This window comes from Glycine max, chromosome 18 (genome assembly GCF_000004515.6).
Source record: "Glycine max cultivar Williams 82 chromosome 18, Glycine_max_v4.0, whole genome shotgun sequence".
Classification (NCBI taxonomy): domain Eukaryota; kingdom Viridiplantae; phylum Streptophyta; class Magnoliopsida; order Fabales; family Fabaceae; genus Glycine; species Glycine max.
In genome coordinates, this window is record NC_038254.2 from 35,113,412 (window position 1) to 35,133,816 (window position 20,405).

Sequence of the window (20,405 nt, forward strand, 5' to 3'; positions counted from 1 at the left end):
GTCATAACCGACGTAGAATGGGTAAAAGAACCGATGTAAAAAGGCTGTTTTCTAGTAGTGCATACAGCAAATTCAGAACTATATATATTTTTAGTTTCTTTCGGAGACATGGTAATCAAGTCACTCATTCGCTTGCTAAAGCGTCTAGATTGCATGCTACTCAACATACCTTTAATGTAATTCCCCCATGTATTGGTGCTCTTATTCTCAATGAAATAATGAGTTATTGAGTTTTAAAAAAAGAGAAAATCATTAAATATGATACAAGATTCTCAAAATTATAATTTTCAATAAATTTTAACCAATTAAAAATAATATTAAAATAATACATCAAAGAATGTTATTAGTATTTTTCTTTTTTTAGCTTCTTGCGAAAGTAATGTCTAAATATATATCTAAAAGAACTGAGAGACAATATTATATAATGTCTAAGAAAGTGGTGAGAAAAGCCATAGTTTAACTCTCAAAATGATGTATTTTAATTTAAATATAAGAATAAATTATCATTACTGATATGGTAATTGTACAAAGCAACACTCATATATAATAAAGTTGAACTCGATATCATATCACTTATATTTTGCTATTTTGCAGGGATTGAACTTTTCTACCGAAAAGATGATTTCAAACCTTCATGAACTCCGTTTTAGGAAACTATTGTATGTCAAAAAAAATGGAGTTACATAAATATATCAATACACTGATTATATTAAACATCTCATCAACAACTCCTTTCTCTGTATCTCTCTCATCAACAATTTTTTTCTCTTTATCTCTCTTCCTATCACATTATTATCAATCAAATCAATCATTTATCTCTTTTCTCTGAAGTTATAGACACCTTAAGATTGTCCAAGAAACATTTTTTATATATCATGGTTAATGAATTACTCGTCCCTTTAATACACTCATTGTATCTCATGCGGTGTTGTTGAAAATTATAAGCAACCTATAATTTTTTATTAATACACAATGGGTTTGATCAATGAAGACTATTGACATTCACTTGAAACACCTCAAAACGGAATTTAGGCGACTTTTTATACAACTTTTCCAAATCTAAGTTTAGCTTAAATGCGACTAAAAATCCATTTTCAAAGTAATAAGATGAAACATGCATAACCCTTATATTGTTTCAAAAAAAATTAAAAAAAAAACTCATCTAAATGTGGCGTTATATTACGAAGTGCTTTGTGTTGCTCTAGAACTCATCTTTTTAGCTCATTTTCTTTATCGTTTGAACCATCAATGTACAAGAATGACGTAGTCTTACAGTAGTGACGCATAAGCTGAAAGTGGCGGTGATAAACTCTTGATTCAAGGGCGCACATAAAACTGGGCTACACATTCTAAGGAAGTTGACAGAATATAATTTTTTTGAAGAATATTTGAAATAAAAACATATGGTGACCGAACACTCAAGTGTCAGCTCTATTCTGATATGTTATTGGTCCCTAAAATATACCGAATCATTTATCAGAAACAAAAAAACATATTTAATGACCATTTTTTCAATATCATAGGATTAAAAAAAAGATAAATATTCATTTTTGTCCATGAATGTATAATTCGCTAACAAATGCATCTATGAAAGATGAAAATACAAAATTTAATCCCCGAAAGTGTAAAAAGTGCAACAAATATACCTGGGCGTTAACTTCCAGCCGTTACCGTTAATAAAATAGCCTACATGACATAGAGACAAATTTGTCACTGAAATGATTGTCAACGTGACCATCTCTAATTGCATTGCTAACTTTTCGTCTTCCCGCTCCACTATAAATGCGCCCCTAAAAGATGAAAAATGTAAAATTTAGTCCCTGGAGGTGTAAAAAGTGTAACAAATATATCCAGACGTTAATAATAGATTGTGACTAATTATTATAATTTTGAACAATTTATAATGATGACGACAAAATTTTGGGAGACCTATATCACACCGATAAGGGTCTTTTTTCGTTACTTAATTTTTAAGTTTCATCAACGGTTGAGACATGTATAAAATATTACTAATGAAAGTGAATTTTTATTACTTTGTCGAGTTTTTCTTACTTTTCTTCAACTACAAAAAAAAAAAATCAATCATTTGGCTAACTCTTGAATAAATGTTATCAACACACGAAAAAAGAATAACTGTAGAACGATAAGAAAATCATTGTTTTTATTTAATCAAAAACTATTTATTTAATTATTTTTTTAATAAATTTTTCATAATAAAATATGAATATTTATTAGTATATGTAATAACATCAAATTATAAATTATAATAAAAAAAATTTATTTTTAAATTTTTTCAAAATCATGTATAATTTTTTTTTATTGACTGATCATTTAAAAAATCATAACCTTAAAAAAATCATTCAAAAGAACGAGTATTTTCTTTTCTTTTAGACTCAATTTAATTTACGACTTTGTTAAAAAAAATCACAATCATAATTTTTTTTTTAATTAAAAAAATCACATTTATCGACAAAGTGAAAACACAAAAAGCCAAAAACAATGTTATAAGACAAATATGTATGCCCCTATGCTAACAATTAAAAATAATCATATTAGTAATCATTTCAATGACAAATTTATCTTTTTGTGCCACAGATTATTTTATTAACAATGACAAAAATCGAATATATTTATTGTACTCTTTACACTTTCAAAAACTAAATTTTATATTTTAATCTTCCAGAAACACATTCACTTGTTAATGAATTACATATTCAGAGACAAAAATGATTATTTACCCTTAAAAAAATATTTCTACTACCATTGTGAGAGAGAATATTATGGATAGGATAATCAGTAATTTCAAAATCAGCGCAGTTTTGTTCTCTTATCTGATGATATGGTAATGACAAGTAGAATACTCATGCATCCCTGTCTCAAATTCAAGATGTACGCTAATAAAACGTTCACACTAAGGATGTCCTATGGCATCACCCTAAAGGAGATCGACCAACAGTCAAAAAGCGTACATCTTGAATTGTACCAACTTCCAAGAACTAAAGCCAAATAGAAGTTCATAAAACACTAAAATTAAGCAGCACCCTTTCCCTTCTTCCTCTGGAGTTTCTTCATGTAAAACTCCAGCTCCTTACCTTCCAGAATGTACCTACACAATTTTGGCAAAATAAGAAAAGCAAACAAAACATTACCATGTTGGAACAAATATAGACAAATCAGGTTTGAGCATACCCATCAGCCCTGCCACATTGTCCAGGACGAGAAGAAATACAGGCCAACAATCGGCCACCACCAAATTGCTCTTCAATGTGGGAGTCAAGTTTCCGATCTTTCTGGCGTTTCTCAAGTTTTCTCTGGACATGGTTACTTTTCTTAGTTTCTTCAGCAGCAGCCTCACCCTCCTGCAAGTTTGACATCAAAGGGTCAGGAAACACACATCAGATGCAGGCTATTCAATCCAAAAAATTACACCTGTAACATTCAGGCATTCATCATAATTCAAAAGTTTAATTTTATTCATAAAAAGAATAATACAAGTATTGTCAGAAATCAAATAATTGACCCAGCAAGTAACCATGATTCCAACTATGAATTTATTTTTTTTAGAACTCATGCATTCAATGTAACAACTTTTAGGAACTTGTTGTCCAGAAAGCAGATCCAGAGTATGAAACATAAACAACAATGCATTTTGCCATCTATTCCAACATATCACTCGCCCAATATTATTCAACAGCCAAAAAGTATATCTATTTCAAGAAATAAATGATAGAGATAGACCACAAGGGGGGGAAACATAAATGAACACAATTTACAAAGTATCACCTCAGTAGAGTCCTTCTTGGATGCCACTTTCTTTTTTCTACCAATTTCAACACCATAGTGCTGAAGGTACCACTGCTTGAAAGGAGCAGCATCAACCTGAACAATAGCATTCTTGACCAGGGTCTGAGTTCGCACAAGCTCATTGTTTGAGGCATTGTAAACAACATCTAGAATACGAGTCTTGCGAGTAACTGCTTCACTACCCCATGAGTAATTGCCGGTATCCAACCTCAATGCCCTCCATTTAACATTGCCACCTCGAACACGAATCCTCCGGATAGTTTTGTTGCTTGATAACTTGGTGTTTGCGGCCTGACGCCCAAGCTCATACCTATATGAATCCAGAAAAAATATCTTAGCTAATATGTATCAATTGGGAAATTGGGATAGAAGATAGAATGTAGCTACATGCTCAAACAAAATGTCAAGAAACATATAAAATAATCCATAGTAGGTTCAAATAATCTCCATTAAATTCAAGATCTAAACAATGTTGCAACATTGAAAATATTAGCCATGTTTAACAGCAAAGAACAATAATTCATAATGCAGAGATGATAAGTATTCAGCTTGCAGTGAAATTGGATAGCTGCTATGTCACTATTGTGGTTCACAATCAGTTTTCTTTGTAGAGAATATCTTACTCTCACCATAGTTGTAGGCCCTCTGTTTAGATATGAATATGATTATATACGATTATTCTTAATGAAGAAAAAAAAACATTAGTATAACAAAAAACTATACATGCTATACGATCATTTATGTAGGAGGATTGGAAGCTGAGATATAAAATTTCAGACAATATATAGTCACGTCCAACTGTCCAAGCAGCAAAAAAGGTGAAGGCGGTGCAAAAGATAAATAAATGCACATGCTCATTCATGAAACACCTCAATATCCAGTCGTGAGAATAGACCGTTAACATGGAGACTGAAATAGAGATTCTATCTATCACAACATTGGCAGAGTTTTCTATGCTTCTCTGGTTGTGAACAGAAGAAACAAAAATGAAAAACACATTTCTAAATTTCAAATTTGTAAATGAAATAAATTCAAATCTTAACCAAAGAGGGAATTGGCTCAGCATGACTTTAACTCGAATTACTACTAAGGTCACCATTTGAAATCCCTATTTGCCTAATATAATATAAAAACCTAGATCAGGCAAATACACTGGCAGATACGAACTCATTCATCGCCTTAAAAGAAAAGAAAAATCAAATTCAAAATAGCTCTAAGAAAGTGGCATTACTTTCTCTTCTTTCTCCAGGCCTTCTTCTTGCCACCAGTGGCACGCCTCTTGTGCATGGAATCCCTAGAAATACCTGTTTAAAAGCAATAACATAGCCCATAAGAAAAGAAATTCCACAAACACACGCAACACGTAGTTATTTTGGGCAATTGAACTATGAAAGATCGAAGGAGAAGAAACGATGGTGAAATGAAAAGAAAACAATACCCATCTTGATGGAGCGTCAACACTCTCCCTCCTCCCTCTCTCTCTCTCAAAGCTTCCTCCTCTCTGGGTGCGCCCCCCTCTATGATAAAACCCTGAATATATATGAAACCCTAGTTTGATATGTTGGATACAGACCCCGCCTCATTACGGGTCAACCAATTGGGCCCCAATTGGGCTTTCTTGCAAGCTCACCCACATCTGACCTGATACAGCTTCACTTTGGGATATGCTAGGTGCAACAAGCAATATTGCTGGTGCACCCAGCAATTTATTGAATGGGTCATTTTGCCTTTCATTTAAAAAGTTAAAAACGTCTTTTTTCCCTCTTTCGGAAGCATTCTGAATTCTTCTTTGCTGCTGCTTCTCTTCTCTCTTCCGCGACGAGCCTCCTGCGTCTTCTTCTCCGCGAGCCCGGCTGCTTGTTTTCGCTTGGACGCCATTTGCCTTCGAGGTAGGTGCCCTTAACCTTCCTTTGGTTTTATTATTCACTATAGTTGTAGCATTTAGGGTAGGTTAGTGGAACCTTAGGGTAGAAGACGCCGAAAAAAATGGGGAAAGGGTGGTTACGGTGGCGCCTTCCGGAAGATCCGTTTTGGGTTCTTCCGGAACTTTCGGAAGAAGGTGTTCCGGAAGAACCCTTCTTCCGGAAGTACTGAAAGGTCTTCCGAAAGAACTGGTCTTCCGAAAATCTTCCGGAACACCTCTTCCGGAAGTTAGTTTTTTTAAAAAATATTGTTTATAAAAAAAAAATAGTGTATTTTATTTATAAATAAAGTTGGTTATTTGTATAAATTAAGTTGGTTATTTTTGTTAATTGGTTTTGTTTATTTTTTATATCATTTTAGTTGAGTATTTTACTAATTATTTAATTTTAAATTAGTTATGTAATTTTTTATAAATGAAGTAGTTTATTTTTATAAATAAAGTTGTGTGTGATTTGGAAATTTTTTTTTAAATAATAATTATTTTCTATAAATGATATAAATTAAGTTGTGTATGTTTTGAATTTTTTTTCACATTTTTGTTTTATTTTTATATATAATTTTAGTTGTGTATGTTTACTAATTATATATTTTGAAATTAGTTGTGTTTTTTTGTTTATAAATAAAGTTTTTTATTTTATTGTAAATAAAGTTATTTATTTTATTATAAATGAATTATTTTTTTATAAATTAATTTGTGGATGTTTACTAATTAATTATTTTTACATTAGTTGTGTTTTTTTTTATAAATGAACTTGTTTATTTTTTTTTTAAATTAAGTTGTGGATGTTAAATAATTAATTATTTTTACATTAGTTGTGGTTTTTTATAAATGAAGTTTTTTTTAAATTAAGTTGTGGATGTTTAGCAATTAATTATTTTTATATTAGTTGTGTTTTTTTATAAATGAAGTTGTTTATTTTTTTTAAAGTTAAGTTGTGGATTTTTACTAAATAATTTAGTTGTGTTTTTTTTATAAATAAAGTTTTTTAAATTTTTTTTTAAAATTAAGTTGTAGATGTTTACTAATTAATTTTTTTTACATTAGTTGTGTTTTTTTATAAATGAAGTTGTTTATTTTTTTTAAATTAAGTTGTGGATGTTTAATAATTAATTATTTTTACATTAGTTGTGGTTTTTTATAAATGAAGTTTTTTATTTTTTTTAAATTAAGTTGTGGATGTTTACTAATTAATTTTTTTTACATTAGTTGTGTTTTTTTTATAAATGAAGTTGTTTATTTTTTTAAAAAAATTATGTTGTGTATGTTTTCAAATAATTTGATTTAAATTAGTCTTATTTGTTTATAAATAAACTTGTTTTATTTTTATAAAGAAAGTTGTGTATATTTTGACTGAAAAAAATACGTGTTCCACATGATTTGCAGATCATGGCTAGAACACGAGGTTTAGGTCGTGCTATAGGTAAACTTATAGGCAGAGATAGACATGATGACCATGATGCAGCTGATGTTCCCGAGAGGCGTAGGCCTACTGCCTCAGCCCGTAGGCAACGGGTTCATCAGATGAATGCGGATGCACGTGATATGGCTGAGGACATTGCTGACATGACTGAGGATGTCCCTGATCTGGTTGAGGAGGCACCTGAGATGCATGCGGACGTACAGGGTGCTGATGGTGCTGAGGGGTCAGATGCTGATGATGCTGAGGGATTCCCTGGTGGGCCATGTGACCCGTCAGTGCTGACATCATTTGCGGACCATGTTGCACACGCTGTTTGGAGTGGACAGGTATTTTAATTTGTTAATTATTTATCATTGTTGATTTGTTTGTCATTAATTATTTTTAATAATTGTATAATTTGTACTTCAAATCAGGAACGTCCTGATTTGAAGTTAGTGTCACATGGGAGGAAGGTGACATTGATTGTGAGGCCAATGCCTGAGATTGAAGGACTGGTTGGTGCCACAGGATTAAGTCCACTGATTGATTGTTCAGTTGTTACTGGCGATCCTGGACTTATATCCGCATTTGTGGAGAGGTGGCACAGCGAGACCAGCACCTTCCACCTTCCGGTAGGAGAGTTGACGATCACATTGGATGATGTGTCGTCACTCCTTCATTTGCCTATCACTGGCGCGTTGCACAATTTTTATGCTCTTTCTATGGAGGAGGCGATATTTTTGCTGACAGAGTTGCTTGAGGTGTCTGCCGAGGAGGCTAGAGTCGAGACAGCACTGACACGTGGGGCATACGTACGACTAGGGTGGGTTCGAGACATTTATGGGATGAGATGTCAGGCCCGACAGTGGATTGTAGCAGCTCGTGCTTATCTGCTGCACCTGGTCGGTTGCACTCTTTTTGCCAATAAGAGTGCAACATACGTGCATGTGGTTCACCTAGACGCTTTTCGTGACCTCGGTCAGAGTGGTGGTTATGCTTGGGGAGTTGCCACGCTGGTTCATATGTATGACCAGTTAGATGAGGCTTCTAGGACCACCACACGACAGCTTGCGGGGTACCTGACTCTATTACAGGTAAATTTTGTGTTTTTTAATATGTTACGTTCGATTATGATTTAAACATGTTTTTATGTTATGTTAACCTCATTTTTTGTGTAGTGCTGGATCTATGAGCACTTCCCTAGTGTGCACTAGTGCGTGACAGATGATACATACCAGGAGACATCCCCACGTGCTTCCCGGTGGTTAACGTCGAAGACGCACATGAAGGGAATCACAGGAGCACCTTACGGGGCACGTTGTGATGCTTTGACCGTCACAGATGTGTCCTGGTTGCCGTACACTAAGCATCGGGGGGTTAGGTCCTTTGAGCTAATTTCATCATTCCAGGGTCAGCTGAGATGAGGTCCTATGGTGGTCACAGCTCGACCGGAGAGGGTGGTATGGCAGTTTGGTTACATTCAAAGCATCCCTCCGCCGCCTGTTAGTGCTCGATTGTCACATGATGATATAGATGACGGGTGGATGCATTTTGCGGAGCACGTACTACCTATGGCTGAGCTTTGTCTAATGCCTGGGCAGGTATCTGCGGATTACATGGAGTGGTTTTTTCGCATATCTCACACATTCATGATACCGACCCAGGCAAGTGACCAGCCCAGAGATGCACCAGCCGCAGACCCTGAGGAGTACATACAGCCGCCCAGCCCCCAGGTTCCAGTGGCATTTGACCCCCCTCGACATGCAGTGGTAAGATTTTTTGCGCGTTTAATATTTGATAAGTTGTTATTTATTTTAAATTTTATAATAAATGTTTTTAATGACTGTCATAGGATGATTACGACGGATATGAGGCGATTGCACAAAGGTTGGAGCGTGTGCTCAACCTTAGGATGGTCACTGCAGGCACAGAGTTATATGAGATTATGCAGGACTGTCTGACGATCGCTAGAGGGGGAGCCAGTGCTGATGGAAGTATCAGGGCTCGTCAGAGACGCCGCACAGAGCATTGATTATTGCATTTATTTTTTGTTTTGTAGTTGACATGAATTTTTGTATTTGTTACACTTTTTAGTTTAATATAGTTGACTTGTTTTGCACAGTTTATTATTTTATGATATTAACTGACGTATCGATTCTGATTCCGATCGTGGTCCTTAAGCGAAATTTTGGAGTGTTTTAATTTTTTTTTAAAAAAAGTGAAGCTAAAATCATGAGTTTTGTTCGTAAGAATTACATTAAAAATAAATGTTTTTATAAAAGAGGCAGGAAATCCAAAAAAATAGGAATCGGATCCTTTTTCTGATGTTTAAGTACCCATGTTTGGGGTTTTTTTCCATGGGTGTGCGAGTGCCGTAAGACAATGGAGGGCCGCTATTTCTCATGTTTGGACGTCAAAGAACCCAAAAAAATTATTCACGTACCCCGGTTCCATCAAATAACACATAAAAACAGAGCTAGAAAATCCAAAAAAATAGGAATGAGACCCTTTTTCATGTTCAAGTACCCATGTTTGGGGTTTTTTTCCGTGGGTGTGCGAGTGTCGTAAGACAATGGAGGACCGCTATTTCTCATGTTTAGACGTCAAAGAACCCAAAAAAATTATTCTCGTTCCCCGGTTCCGTCAAATAACACCTAAAAACAGAGCCAGAAAATCCAAAAAAATAGGAATCTGACCCTTCTAAGTATGCGTAAGGTTTTAAGGTCAAACGATTAAAATAAATTATCTTTGGACCATTGAAACAACACATTGAACTTTATTATGGGATTTAAACACGCCGTAAACAGATAAAGGTTACATCAATGAAAAAGCAAAAAAATAAACATTGCATTCAGTTGTTTAGCGATGTCGCAGTCACCTCGTCTTCGATTTTCACAACATATTTAGTAAAGACAGCTAAAATTTCTATTGGTCCATATTTTTTCCAGTAATTAGATTGTACTAACACCTTCAACAGTTCTTCGTTGGTCCTCAGCTCATTTATTTCATATTTTATAAGCGTATCTGAATACTCAAAGCGACCTGGTTGGCAGAAAAACAATCGTCTTACCGTTTGTGATTCGTGAATTCCAAGAGGGGGAATCCCTTTAGGTGCAACTTGCTTTATTAAATTCTTCAGTTCATCGATGGTACATGTTGAAGAAATTTGAAATTTCTTAGGATTTTTTCCTGTGAACGCGCATCCAACAAATTTGTTCTACGGTGGCATGTTCTATTTCCCGTTGTAATACAGGATCACGTCATGAGTACGGGGCATAGTGCGTTGAAGTAAGTTTATTATTCCATTTGGTGTTCTTCCAACGGTGCATAATAACTCAATCGGACCAACACAAGAAAATTGATCATTACACATTAACATTGTGTTGACATCGCCATCATTTATCAATTTCATACACTGAAAGCGAATTTGGTTACCTGTATCGGTGAATGGCTTCCGGTAGTGAATTTCATCCAAAAATTGTTTGTCGGATAGTTGAAGGGTATTGTGTATTCTGGTTTTTAGGCTTGCAAAATCACAACAGTTTGGTACTCGAATGGGCACCGGAGTTGAAGTTTGGAAGTAAACGCCTGTATCATTATGAATAATTGATCCATTTGGAAAAATGAAAGCCAACCTTGAGTTGACAATCGTCTGACTGCTAGTTTCTCCTAAAAATGCCATACTTTGTGTATCAATTGGGAGACTGTGTGAAAGCAAGATAATGTGTGATTTATTAGCCGTGTCTGCTATATATATAGATGGTTGTGACCGAGCGATTGCTTCACTTTGTTTACAAAAAAATAGACACGCGTGAACATGTTTCGTGTTTATGTTTCCTTCAGAATGTGTAGTCAAGTCAGTCAATGTGTTGTCGCGCTCAAACTTTAATACGCATGCATGTCATTATGTGTTGTCAATTATGACAATGATGTATGCTACACGCGTAAATGATTTTTGTTGGACCAACAATTTTTTTGCTTAACGAAACGAGTACTTAATAATATTAATTGGTTAGTAATGGCTTACAACAAATTATATCGCATAACGAATACAATGGCGTAAAACAATGCATGTTCAGTCTTCATTTAGGTCGACATAGTGTCTTTTGAATGACATCAAGCTTGTGTATTGCTGCATTTTACTAATATATGGAGTTGCCCACTGCTTTGCCAGAGAATAACAATTGCTTGACCACAACAATGCTGGAGGCGGTAAAGGACAATGGTCTTTCAAATAAACCTGTTGTACATGAACAAAGATTATATCATGCGGTGACCGAGTCAACTGAACCAGCGAAGTCATTGCATAATTGTTATACTAACTACATTCAATGTACCTAAACAAAATGATTTCTAAACACGTGACCGACACATATCATGCGGTGCCCAGAAGAATCAGGTGGAGGTTGACTTCTAAGAGGAAAAAATGTCATGCTTTGTTGTTGAGACAACGATACAAGGATTACGTTATACCGTGATGCAATCACATATCCCATCTCCGTTATATCCATCCACTTGTCCACACTAACCTGAATCAACCAAACATACACATGTAAGTTTATTAAAGTTTGTTATTAAAAAAATTAACCTAAAAACATACCTTCGAAAACCCATCAACAAGCAGAGACAACTTTAATTGTTCAAATCTCTCTGTGCCACTGATGTGCCATCATTTTCTTCTATTTTCTAAACCTTTTTTGCACCATTTTAATTATTGATTGGTCTTAATTGTCAATTAATCCGGATTTTGGTTGTGGACTTGAAGAGGGCAAATAAAGCAGCGCTTACCTTAGTTAATTTCTAATTAGGAAATTTCGCAATTTTATTTTATGTTGTTCAGTGTTTATTTCGTTTTGGGCCAGAGTATTGTAATAGGGCCCAGTGACTTTGAGTGACTCTTTTTAAATAGCTGCCTTGGGATTCGTGCAGGGCATTCTATTCTGTTATGCTATTCATTATTCAGAGCTTTGTTTTAGGGTTTTTCGTTTTTCTGTTTTGATGCTTCTGAGTTCGTAATGCAATTTTACATTTTCTGCTTCTAATTACAATTTTGTTCTTGCTTCTTCTTCTACTCTCATTTACGTTTCTGTTCCATTTTACGTTTCCGTTCATTTACGTTTCTGCTTCATGTTTCAATTACATTTTCTGTTTGAATCCATGGAAGGCTAGATTTTCTGGTGTTGTTTCCTTTTGAGGACGAAGCCCAACTCTCTTTGAGGTTTCGCTTGTAAAGTGGTTTCCTGGCAGTTTTCCCTTCACCAGTTATCCCAATTTCGTGAATATTAATCAGTGCACGCTTCGTGTTCGATTAATTGCCTCTGAGCCTAACTTGCGTTCATGCTTAATGGACGAAGGGCTAACTGGTGTATGTGGTGCCTAATCACGTATTGAAAACCCTAAGTTGATTTTCGCTTAGTAAATTGAAATAGGGTTGGATTAAGTGGTTGACTGTTAGGGACGAATTCTCCATAACCCAGGATAAGAGAGTGGCTTCTGAATCAGAGGAAACAACCCGTTTTTAGTATTAGTAGTTTCGTATTCCATTTTATTTGTTTTGCTCTTTAATTACCAAACAACCAAACCCCCCCCCCCCCATTGTTACTGTTACTGCAAGTATATTATGAACATTTGGCTTGTCACTGCTCGTTGGGAAACGACCTAGGATCACTTCCTAGTTACTGCATTTTCATGTTTATTTGATTCGGGTACGGCCTCGATCAAATTTTAAACCCCCCATACTTAGCCTTTTGCACTCCTGGGCAAAATGAAACAAAGAACAAAATCCAAGGATATCAGAGGGAGACAAACAAAAACATTCACATATTTCTAAATGAACATCAAGGAATGAAAGGAATGGGTAACATCTAACATAAGGAGATCCAAAAAGTCAAGACATTCATGAAAATCATCCAAGCAACCCAATCATGGCAAAATAGTTAATCAGCTCAAGAATGAAAAGTGATAAAGCCTCACAAGATATACACTCTATCTCTCAAGTGTCTAGGCTACTATTTACCCTCAAAGCACCCATGAAAGCAAACACCACATAAACTTGGCAAGATTCTAAAATTGACAATCAACCCATAAACACAAGCACATGAGGATCAAAAGGTCTTTTAAGGTTGTAATGGGGCCAAGGACAAGGTATGGAGAAATATGGAATAAGTGGCTAAATCCCAAAGGAATAGAGGAGCAAAGGGGAGTAAGTGCATTTTAAGAAAAATAAGAAAATAAAAAGAAGTAAAGATAAAAATTAAACATGAAGAGTAGAACCAAGAGTTTCATCATTCTTGTGCCATTTAAGATCTTATTCACTCAACTTTATTGCTTTTCTTTTTCTTTTTTTCGAATTTTTTTTTTTTTCGATTTTTTTTTTTTTTTTTTTTTTACTCTTTAGCCTTTGAGAAACAACATTTCATTCAGCCTGTCCAACATTTAACCAATATACAATGTACATCAAGTATGGCCCAAAATACATCATGAAGCATAGCCAACAAAACAAGTTGTCCAATGAAACAAAAACCCCCCACACTTATTCCCAAAACAATTCCAAAGCTCCAAAATTCCTTAAGGATATGGTAATATCATGGTTTTTCACTTAAGGCTTGTAGTGAGCTTCAAAACAAGGAAAGGGAAACAAGGCTCAAAAGGGCTATCAAAGGAATTAATTCAAGGTAGGTCCATTTGGCTAGAAGCTTATAAGAACAAAATTGCCTTAATCATTTCCAAATATGCATGTGAATTAGGACGCATCAACAAGAATCAAGCCAAGGCTATTGTGCAAGCAATCAATGGGGCAAAACACACCAAATGATTATAATGATGGATGGCTCAAATTCTCACAAAGGTAAAATCATCACTTTCAAATTGAGCTTTCAAAACTATCATGACATGTAGAGAAGAATCAAGGATTTCAAGTCACAAAATGTCAAGAACTTTTATTTTCAAAACAATTACCCATTTCTTGAACATATCCTATAATTCAAAGAAAAACATGCAAAGTCGTACGTGCACACAAAATTGACCCAAAATATTAAACTAAAAATCCGACGAAACTAACAACATTAACAAATTAACACAACTAACAAATTAACAAAACCATCAAAACTAGCAAAACCAAAGAACACTCCCCCCCATACTTAAACAACACATTGTCCTCAATGTAGCACAATTAAAAGATTAAAAACAATTAAATCATCAAAGAGAATCGGACAAGTGTAATAAAAGCAAAGAAGGAGATAGGAAAAGAAAAACTCCCTAAGTCATGGTGGAGGAAGAGTAGGGTGGAGTAAGGAAGTCTCTTCCACCACTACGTCCACTAAAGAAGGGTTCGTGAGGAATGGCTTAAGTCGATGTCCGTTGACCTTGAAGCTCTTATTTGTGGAGTCGCTTTTGATCTCAACTGTACCATAAGGAAAAACATTAGTAACAACAAAAGGACCAATCCACTTAGACCTCAACTTACCACTCATGAGTCCAAGCCTAGAATTATACAATAACACTTTTTGCCCAACCACGAAGTCTTTTTTAACTATCATGCTATCATGGAACTTCTTGGTCTTTTCTTTGTAGAACTTGGCATTCTCGTAGGCTTCTAGGCGGATTTCATCTAACTCACTCAGTTGCAACTTCCTTTCCTCGCCAGCTTGATCCATAGAGAAGTTGCAAGTCTTCACTGCCCAGTATGCTTTGTGCTCAATTTCCACTGGAAGATGACATGCCTTTCCAAAGACAACCCGATAAGGAGACATTCCTATGGGTGCTTTGTAGGCAGTCCGATGTGCCCAGAGAGCATCATCAAGCCTGGTACTCCAATCTTTCCTGCTTGGCTGCATAATCTTCTCTAGAATTCTCTTGATTTCCCTGTTAGAAATTTCTGCCTGTCCATTAGTCTGGGGGTGGTATGGTGTGGATACTCTGTGTACCACCCCGTACTTTTTAAGCAGGGCATGCATTGTCCTGTTGCAAAAATGGGTTCCTTGATCACTAACAATTGCTTTAGGTACTCCAAACCTGCAAAACAGATTAGACCTGACAAAGTCTGCGACAACTTTAGCATCATTAGTTCTAGTGGGCTTGGCTTCCACCCATTTTGAAACATAATCAACTGCAAGGAGAATGTAAACATAACCAAAAGAGACAGGAAAAGGACCCATGAAATCTATACCCCAGACATCAAACACCTCACAGAATAGCATAGGTTGCTGAGGCATTTGTTGTCGCCATGTAAGTGTATTTCCTGCTCTCTGACACTGCTCACAAGTGCTGCAGATCTTCCACGCATCTTTAAAGATGGTGGGCCAATAAAAACCACAATCAAGCACTTTGCGAGCTGTCCTTTGAACACCCAGATGACCTCCCGGTGCGGAAGAATGACAGAACTGCAGGACTGAGTCAGTCTCATGATCTGGAATGCACCGTCTAATGACCTGATCACTGCACAATTTCCACAAGTAGGGGTCATCCCAAATAAAATGCTTAGCATCACTTTTAATCTTATCTTTTTGGGCCTTAGATGCTAAGGGAGGAAAAACAGAGGCAACTAAATAATTGACAATGTTAGCAAACCAGGGAGTAGAAAGAGAGTCAGAAATACTATACAATATATACAAATGATCATCCGGGAAATCATCCCGAATAGGTGAATCTGCATCAGAGACACGTTCGATCCGACTCAAATGATCAGCAACTAGATTTTGTGCTCCGCTCCTATCACGGATCTCCAAGTCAAACTCTTGGAGCCAGAGCATCCATCGGATCAACCTAGGCTTAGAATCAGCCTTCTTCAACAAGTACTTTAGAGCTGCATGGTCAGTATAAACAATAATGCGAGTACCAAGCAAATAAGATCGAAAATTTTCAAGAGCAAAAACTATGGCTAGAAGCTCTTTCTCAGTAGTAGTATAATTTGCTTGGGCAGCATCTAAAGTCCTAGAAGCATAATATATCACCCTGGGCAATTTATCAATTTTCTGAGCAAGGACAACCCCCAATGCATAATTTGATGCATCACACATAAGCTCAAAAGGGGCTGTCCAATCGGGTGCCTGGATGATGGGGGTGGTAGTCAGCGCTCTTTTGAGGCAATCAAAAGCCTCTTTGCATCTGTCATTAAAGTCAAACTCCACCTCCTTTTGCAACAAGTTGGACAGTGGAAGGGCTACTTTGCTAAAATCCCTTATAAAGCGCCTGTAGAATCCTGCATGACCAAGAAAAGATCGCACCTCTCGCACACAAGAGGGGTAAGGCAATTGTGAAATAACAGAAATTTTTGCAGGATCTACTTCAATGCCCTTATTGGAAATAATGTGGCCTAAAACTATACCTTGCTCAACCATAAAATGACATTTTTCAATATTTAGAACAAGGTTAGTTTCAATGCATCTATTCAAAACTTTTTCCAAACTACTCAAACAACCATCAAAAGAGGATCCATATACAGTGAAATCATCCATAAACACCTCTATGCAATTTTCTAAAAAATCACTGAAAATACTAATCATGCACCGCTGGAAGGTACCAGGGGCATTGCACAGGCCGAAAGGCATCCTCCTATAAGCAAAAGTGCCGAAGGGGCAGGTGAATGTGGTCTTTTCCTGATCCTCAGGAGCAATAGTAATTTGCATATAACCAGAAAAACCATCAAGGAAACAGTAGTGGGATTTACCTGCCAGGCGTTCAAGCATCTGGTCAATGAATGGCAGGGGAAAATGGTTCTTTTTGGTAACCTGGTTCAGCCTCCTATAGTCAATGCAGACTCTCCAACTGTTCTGCACCCGAGTAGGAATCAGCTCCTCCTTCTCATTTCTGATCACTGTGAGGCCAGTCTTTTTCGGGACTACCTGGACGGGACTCACCCATTGGCTGTCGGAGATAGGATAAATGATTCCAGCTTGCAAAAGCTTGGTTATCTCCTTCTTCACTACATCAAGAATCACCGGGTTGAGTCTTCTCTGTGGCTGTCTTACTGGTTTAGCTCCATCCTCTAAATTTATTCGATGCATACATGTGGATGGGCTAATACCAGGAATGTCCGCCAGGGTCCAGCCTATAGCCTTCTTATGCTTCTTGAGAACTGACAACAACTTCTCCTCTTGCTCATCTGCAAGGGAGGCAGATATAATCACTGGAAAACTCTTGCTATCATCCAAGTAAGCGTATTTTAAATTTGATGGCAGGGGCTTCAATTCTGGTGTGGTCGGCTGGACAGCGGTAGAAGGAGATGGTTTCTCAGCCTTTACCTCATAAAGAAAGTCAGAGGTATGTGTACTTCCTGAAACATGGTTAGTCCTATCTGACTCTATAAAATCAATCTCAAGAGGTAAAACACCACCACCAGGCATGCAATCAATATCACTTTCAGATTCACTCTCAGCATCAAATTCAGACATATGATCAAGTACAATTTCAGACTCAATGCATGAAGAATGAGAGGCATGCAGATTAGAATAAAGATCAGTCATGTATTCATCAACAACATGGTCAATTATTTCAGCACGAGATACAGAAAGATCTTCAGATGGGTATTTCATAGCATCCAGAATATTAAAATGAACAGTTATATCACCAAACTCCATGGACAGTGTGCCTGCATAAACATCTATCTTAGTTCTAGCAGTTTTCATAAAGGGTCTGCCTAGAATGATGGGAACTGATCCTTGAGAAAATCCATCTTCCATATTCAAAATATAAAAATCAACAGGGAAAATCAGTTCACCAACTCTAACTAAGACATCTTCTATGAAACCAACAGGGTAGGCAACACTTCTATTAGCTAAATGAATTACCACATCAGTTGACTGCAAGGGGCCTAGAGATAGAGAATTAAAAATAGACAGAGGCATAACACTAACAGAAGCTCCTAAATCTAGCATGGCATTGTCAAACTTACTATTCCCTATGATACAAGGTATGCTGAATGTACCTGGATCTTTGCATTTTTCAGGAATTTGAGGAACAGATTTACCAATCAATGCGGAGACATTTCTGCCCATGCTAATTCGTTCACTTCCTTTAAGCTTCCGCTTATTAGTGCACAGCTCCTTCAAGAATTTGGCATATCTTGGAATTTGCTTTATTGCATCCAACAGAGGTATGTTTACCTCTACTTTTCTAAACGTTTCCAAGATCTCTTTCTCTGCCTCTTCCATTTTTTTGTTGGAAACTGCTCTTGGAGGGAATGGAAGAGGGGGAATGTGCTGCTTCTGCAAATCAGAATTACCTGTGGAAGAAGATTCACCTGCACAGAAATTGTTAGGTAAATTTTTGTCTGAAATTTTTTGTGCTATCTTCTCATCATTTTATAAGGTTGCTCACAAAATTTCAAGTCATTTGGATATCATTTGAGGGTAGCTGTAGTTCAAACCTACACCTTTATTTACATGACAAGGCAACTAGTTGTGTGCATGCTGAATGTAGTGTATGACTAGAGGCAATCCATCTGACTTACAACCCTTTGATCTTGAGATAGATAGGACATTTCATAGATTAGTTAGGCATCATTTTACACATGTAACCTGAATCAACCAAACATACACATGTAAGTTTATTAAAGTTTGTTATTAAAAAAATTAACCTAAAAACATACCTTCGAAAACCCATCAACAAGCAGAGACAACTTTAATTGTTCAAATCTCTCTGTGCCACCGAAGAGGTTCATCTCCTCATGCACTAACGGCCACAAATCTTCCCCCATACCTAATAAAGCGGCAATGGACCGATATCCACAGTTACCGTCCGCTTTCACATCCACAACGTCACGAATGAAACCTTGAATGAATGGCGCAAATTGATCCAACATCGGGATGATCCTTGTTGGCTGAGGCGGTTCAGAACATGATGCACTACGTTTGACTGGAGAGTTGCTGCTTTGAACAGAATGAAAAGCATCAACATACTCCTAGTAAGACGAATCACGCTTTGTGGATCTTTGACTTCTTTTCATCGGTTTCTTCGGTGCACCTTTAGTGTTGACCTTTGACGGAGGAGGGCACATAGAGGTGTGATCAGGGTATGCAATTTCTCAAAGTTTACTCTTCAGGTTTACTCTTCAGGGCACATAGAGTTGTGATCAGGGCATCTTTAGTGTTTTCTCGTCAAACCTTTTAGATATGATCTCAATCTCTTCCTTGATGCTGACTTCGGCCTCACATAACCCTTGGTATGAAAAGCAAAGTCTCCTCCAGAAAATATGGACTGACTCCACTGGGATGCTGCCAACAGTATACCTAGAAAGCTCACATGCATAAGGAAGACCATGGGTGCTTCTCATCACACAACCACAAGAAGAGGGATTGTTGCCGAGATAACATAGACGGACAACCTCAGAAGCAATATGATTTAAAGCGTCCCTTGAAACCATCCCAAGAAGCCTCTTGTATAAGGTTTTTTTAAATAGATGGCCAACCACATGCGTACTGCTTTCAAAGGATGCTTTAATTTCAACGTGTTGTAGTGTGATCATGTTGTTCATGGCATCCCAAACACTACATAGGTCTCCAAGACTATTTTGTAGTAGTCTTTTTAGAGCCCAATGAGCTGATTCAACCCTACATTTAAAATACACAACAAACATGAAAAATATACAACAATTAAATACCATTTATTAATAATCCACATCCTAACAAATAAAATTAGTTCTTAATATTTGTTTGTTGTTGTGTTGCCTAGATGCATGACCTTATTCGTCCATGTTGTAATAAATTTTTCCTTGTGGGGGATAATTCATGTGTCGTTAACATAGTCAATGAACATCGGCCAAGGCGAACAAGCAACTTGAAACTTCTGAAGTGACTCATGGAACTGCTGTTCGGACGGACAATCAACCAAAGTACCCCAGTTATCCATTACATAGTCTCAGACATTTTTTTCACCGATTAAAGATTTGCACTTTGCCTTCACATTCTTATCGATATGAAACCTGCACAACAAATTTGTACACTCCGGGAACACAGTTTTAACAACATTCATAAGTGTTAGGTCCCTGTTAGTGACAATAACAATAGGGAGGCGATCGTTTCTTAAGAATAGGCCTCAAAATCGTTTCAAAGCCCATACAATATTATTAACACGCTCAGCCTCCAGATATGCAAACCCTGCAGAGAATGTCATCGCCGTTGGTGTCACCCCAACAAAGTCAAGTAGTGGGAGTCTGTACCTGTTTGTTTTGTAGGTACTGTCTATAAAAAAACACCAAATGACATGCATTGCATAACTTTACTGCATCTGGGTGACACCAAAACAGATCATGCACCACAACTTCATCCTGCAATCTATGCC

General features: G+C 36.6%; 2 protein-coding genes across 2 annotated transcripts; one reads left to right on the forward strand and one right to left on the reverse strand.

Moving 5' to 3' along the window:
* Positions 1 to 2,767: 2,767 nt before the first annotated feature.
* LOC100500112 (40S ribosomal protein S8) lies at positions 2,768 to 5,344 on the reverse strand. Its single transcript, NM_001250041.2, has 5 exons — positions 5,243 to 5,344; positions 5,036 to 5,108; positions 3,784 to 4,114; positions 3,190 to 3,359; positions 2,768 to 3,106 (listed from the first exon to the last, which is right to left on the reverse strand). Exons 1-5 carry the CDS (start codon positions 5,244 to 5,246, stop codon positions 3,031 to 3,033), a joined length of 654 nt encoding a protein of 217 aa, NP_001236970.2. The 5' UTR covers positions 5,247 to 5,344; the 3' UTR covers positions 2,768 to 3,030.
* A 446-nt stretch (positions 5,345 to 5,790) lies between these two features.
* LOC102662497 (protein MAIN-LIKE 1-like) lies at positions 5,791 to 8,551 on the forward strand. The gene is made up of 5 exons (XM_041011799.1): positions 5,791 to 5,891; positions 7,123 to 7,474; positions 7,601 to 8,029; positions 8,111 to 8,221; positions 8,342 to 8,551. Exons 1-5 carry the CDS (start codon positions 5,791 to 5,793, stop codon positions 8,549 to 8,551), a joined length of 1,203 nt encoding a protein of 400 aa, XP_040867733.1.
* Positions 8,552 to 20,405: the final 11,854 nt, after the last annotated feature.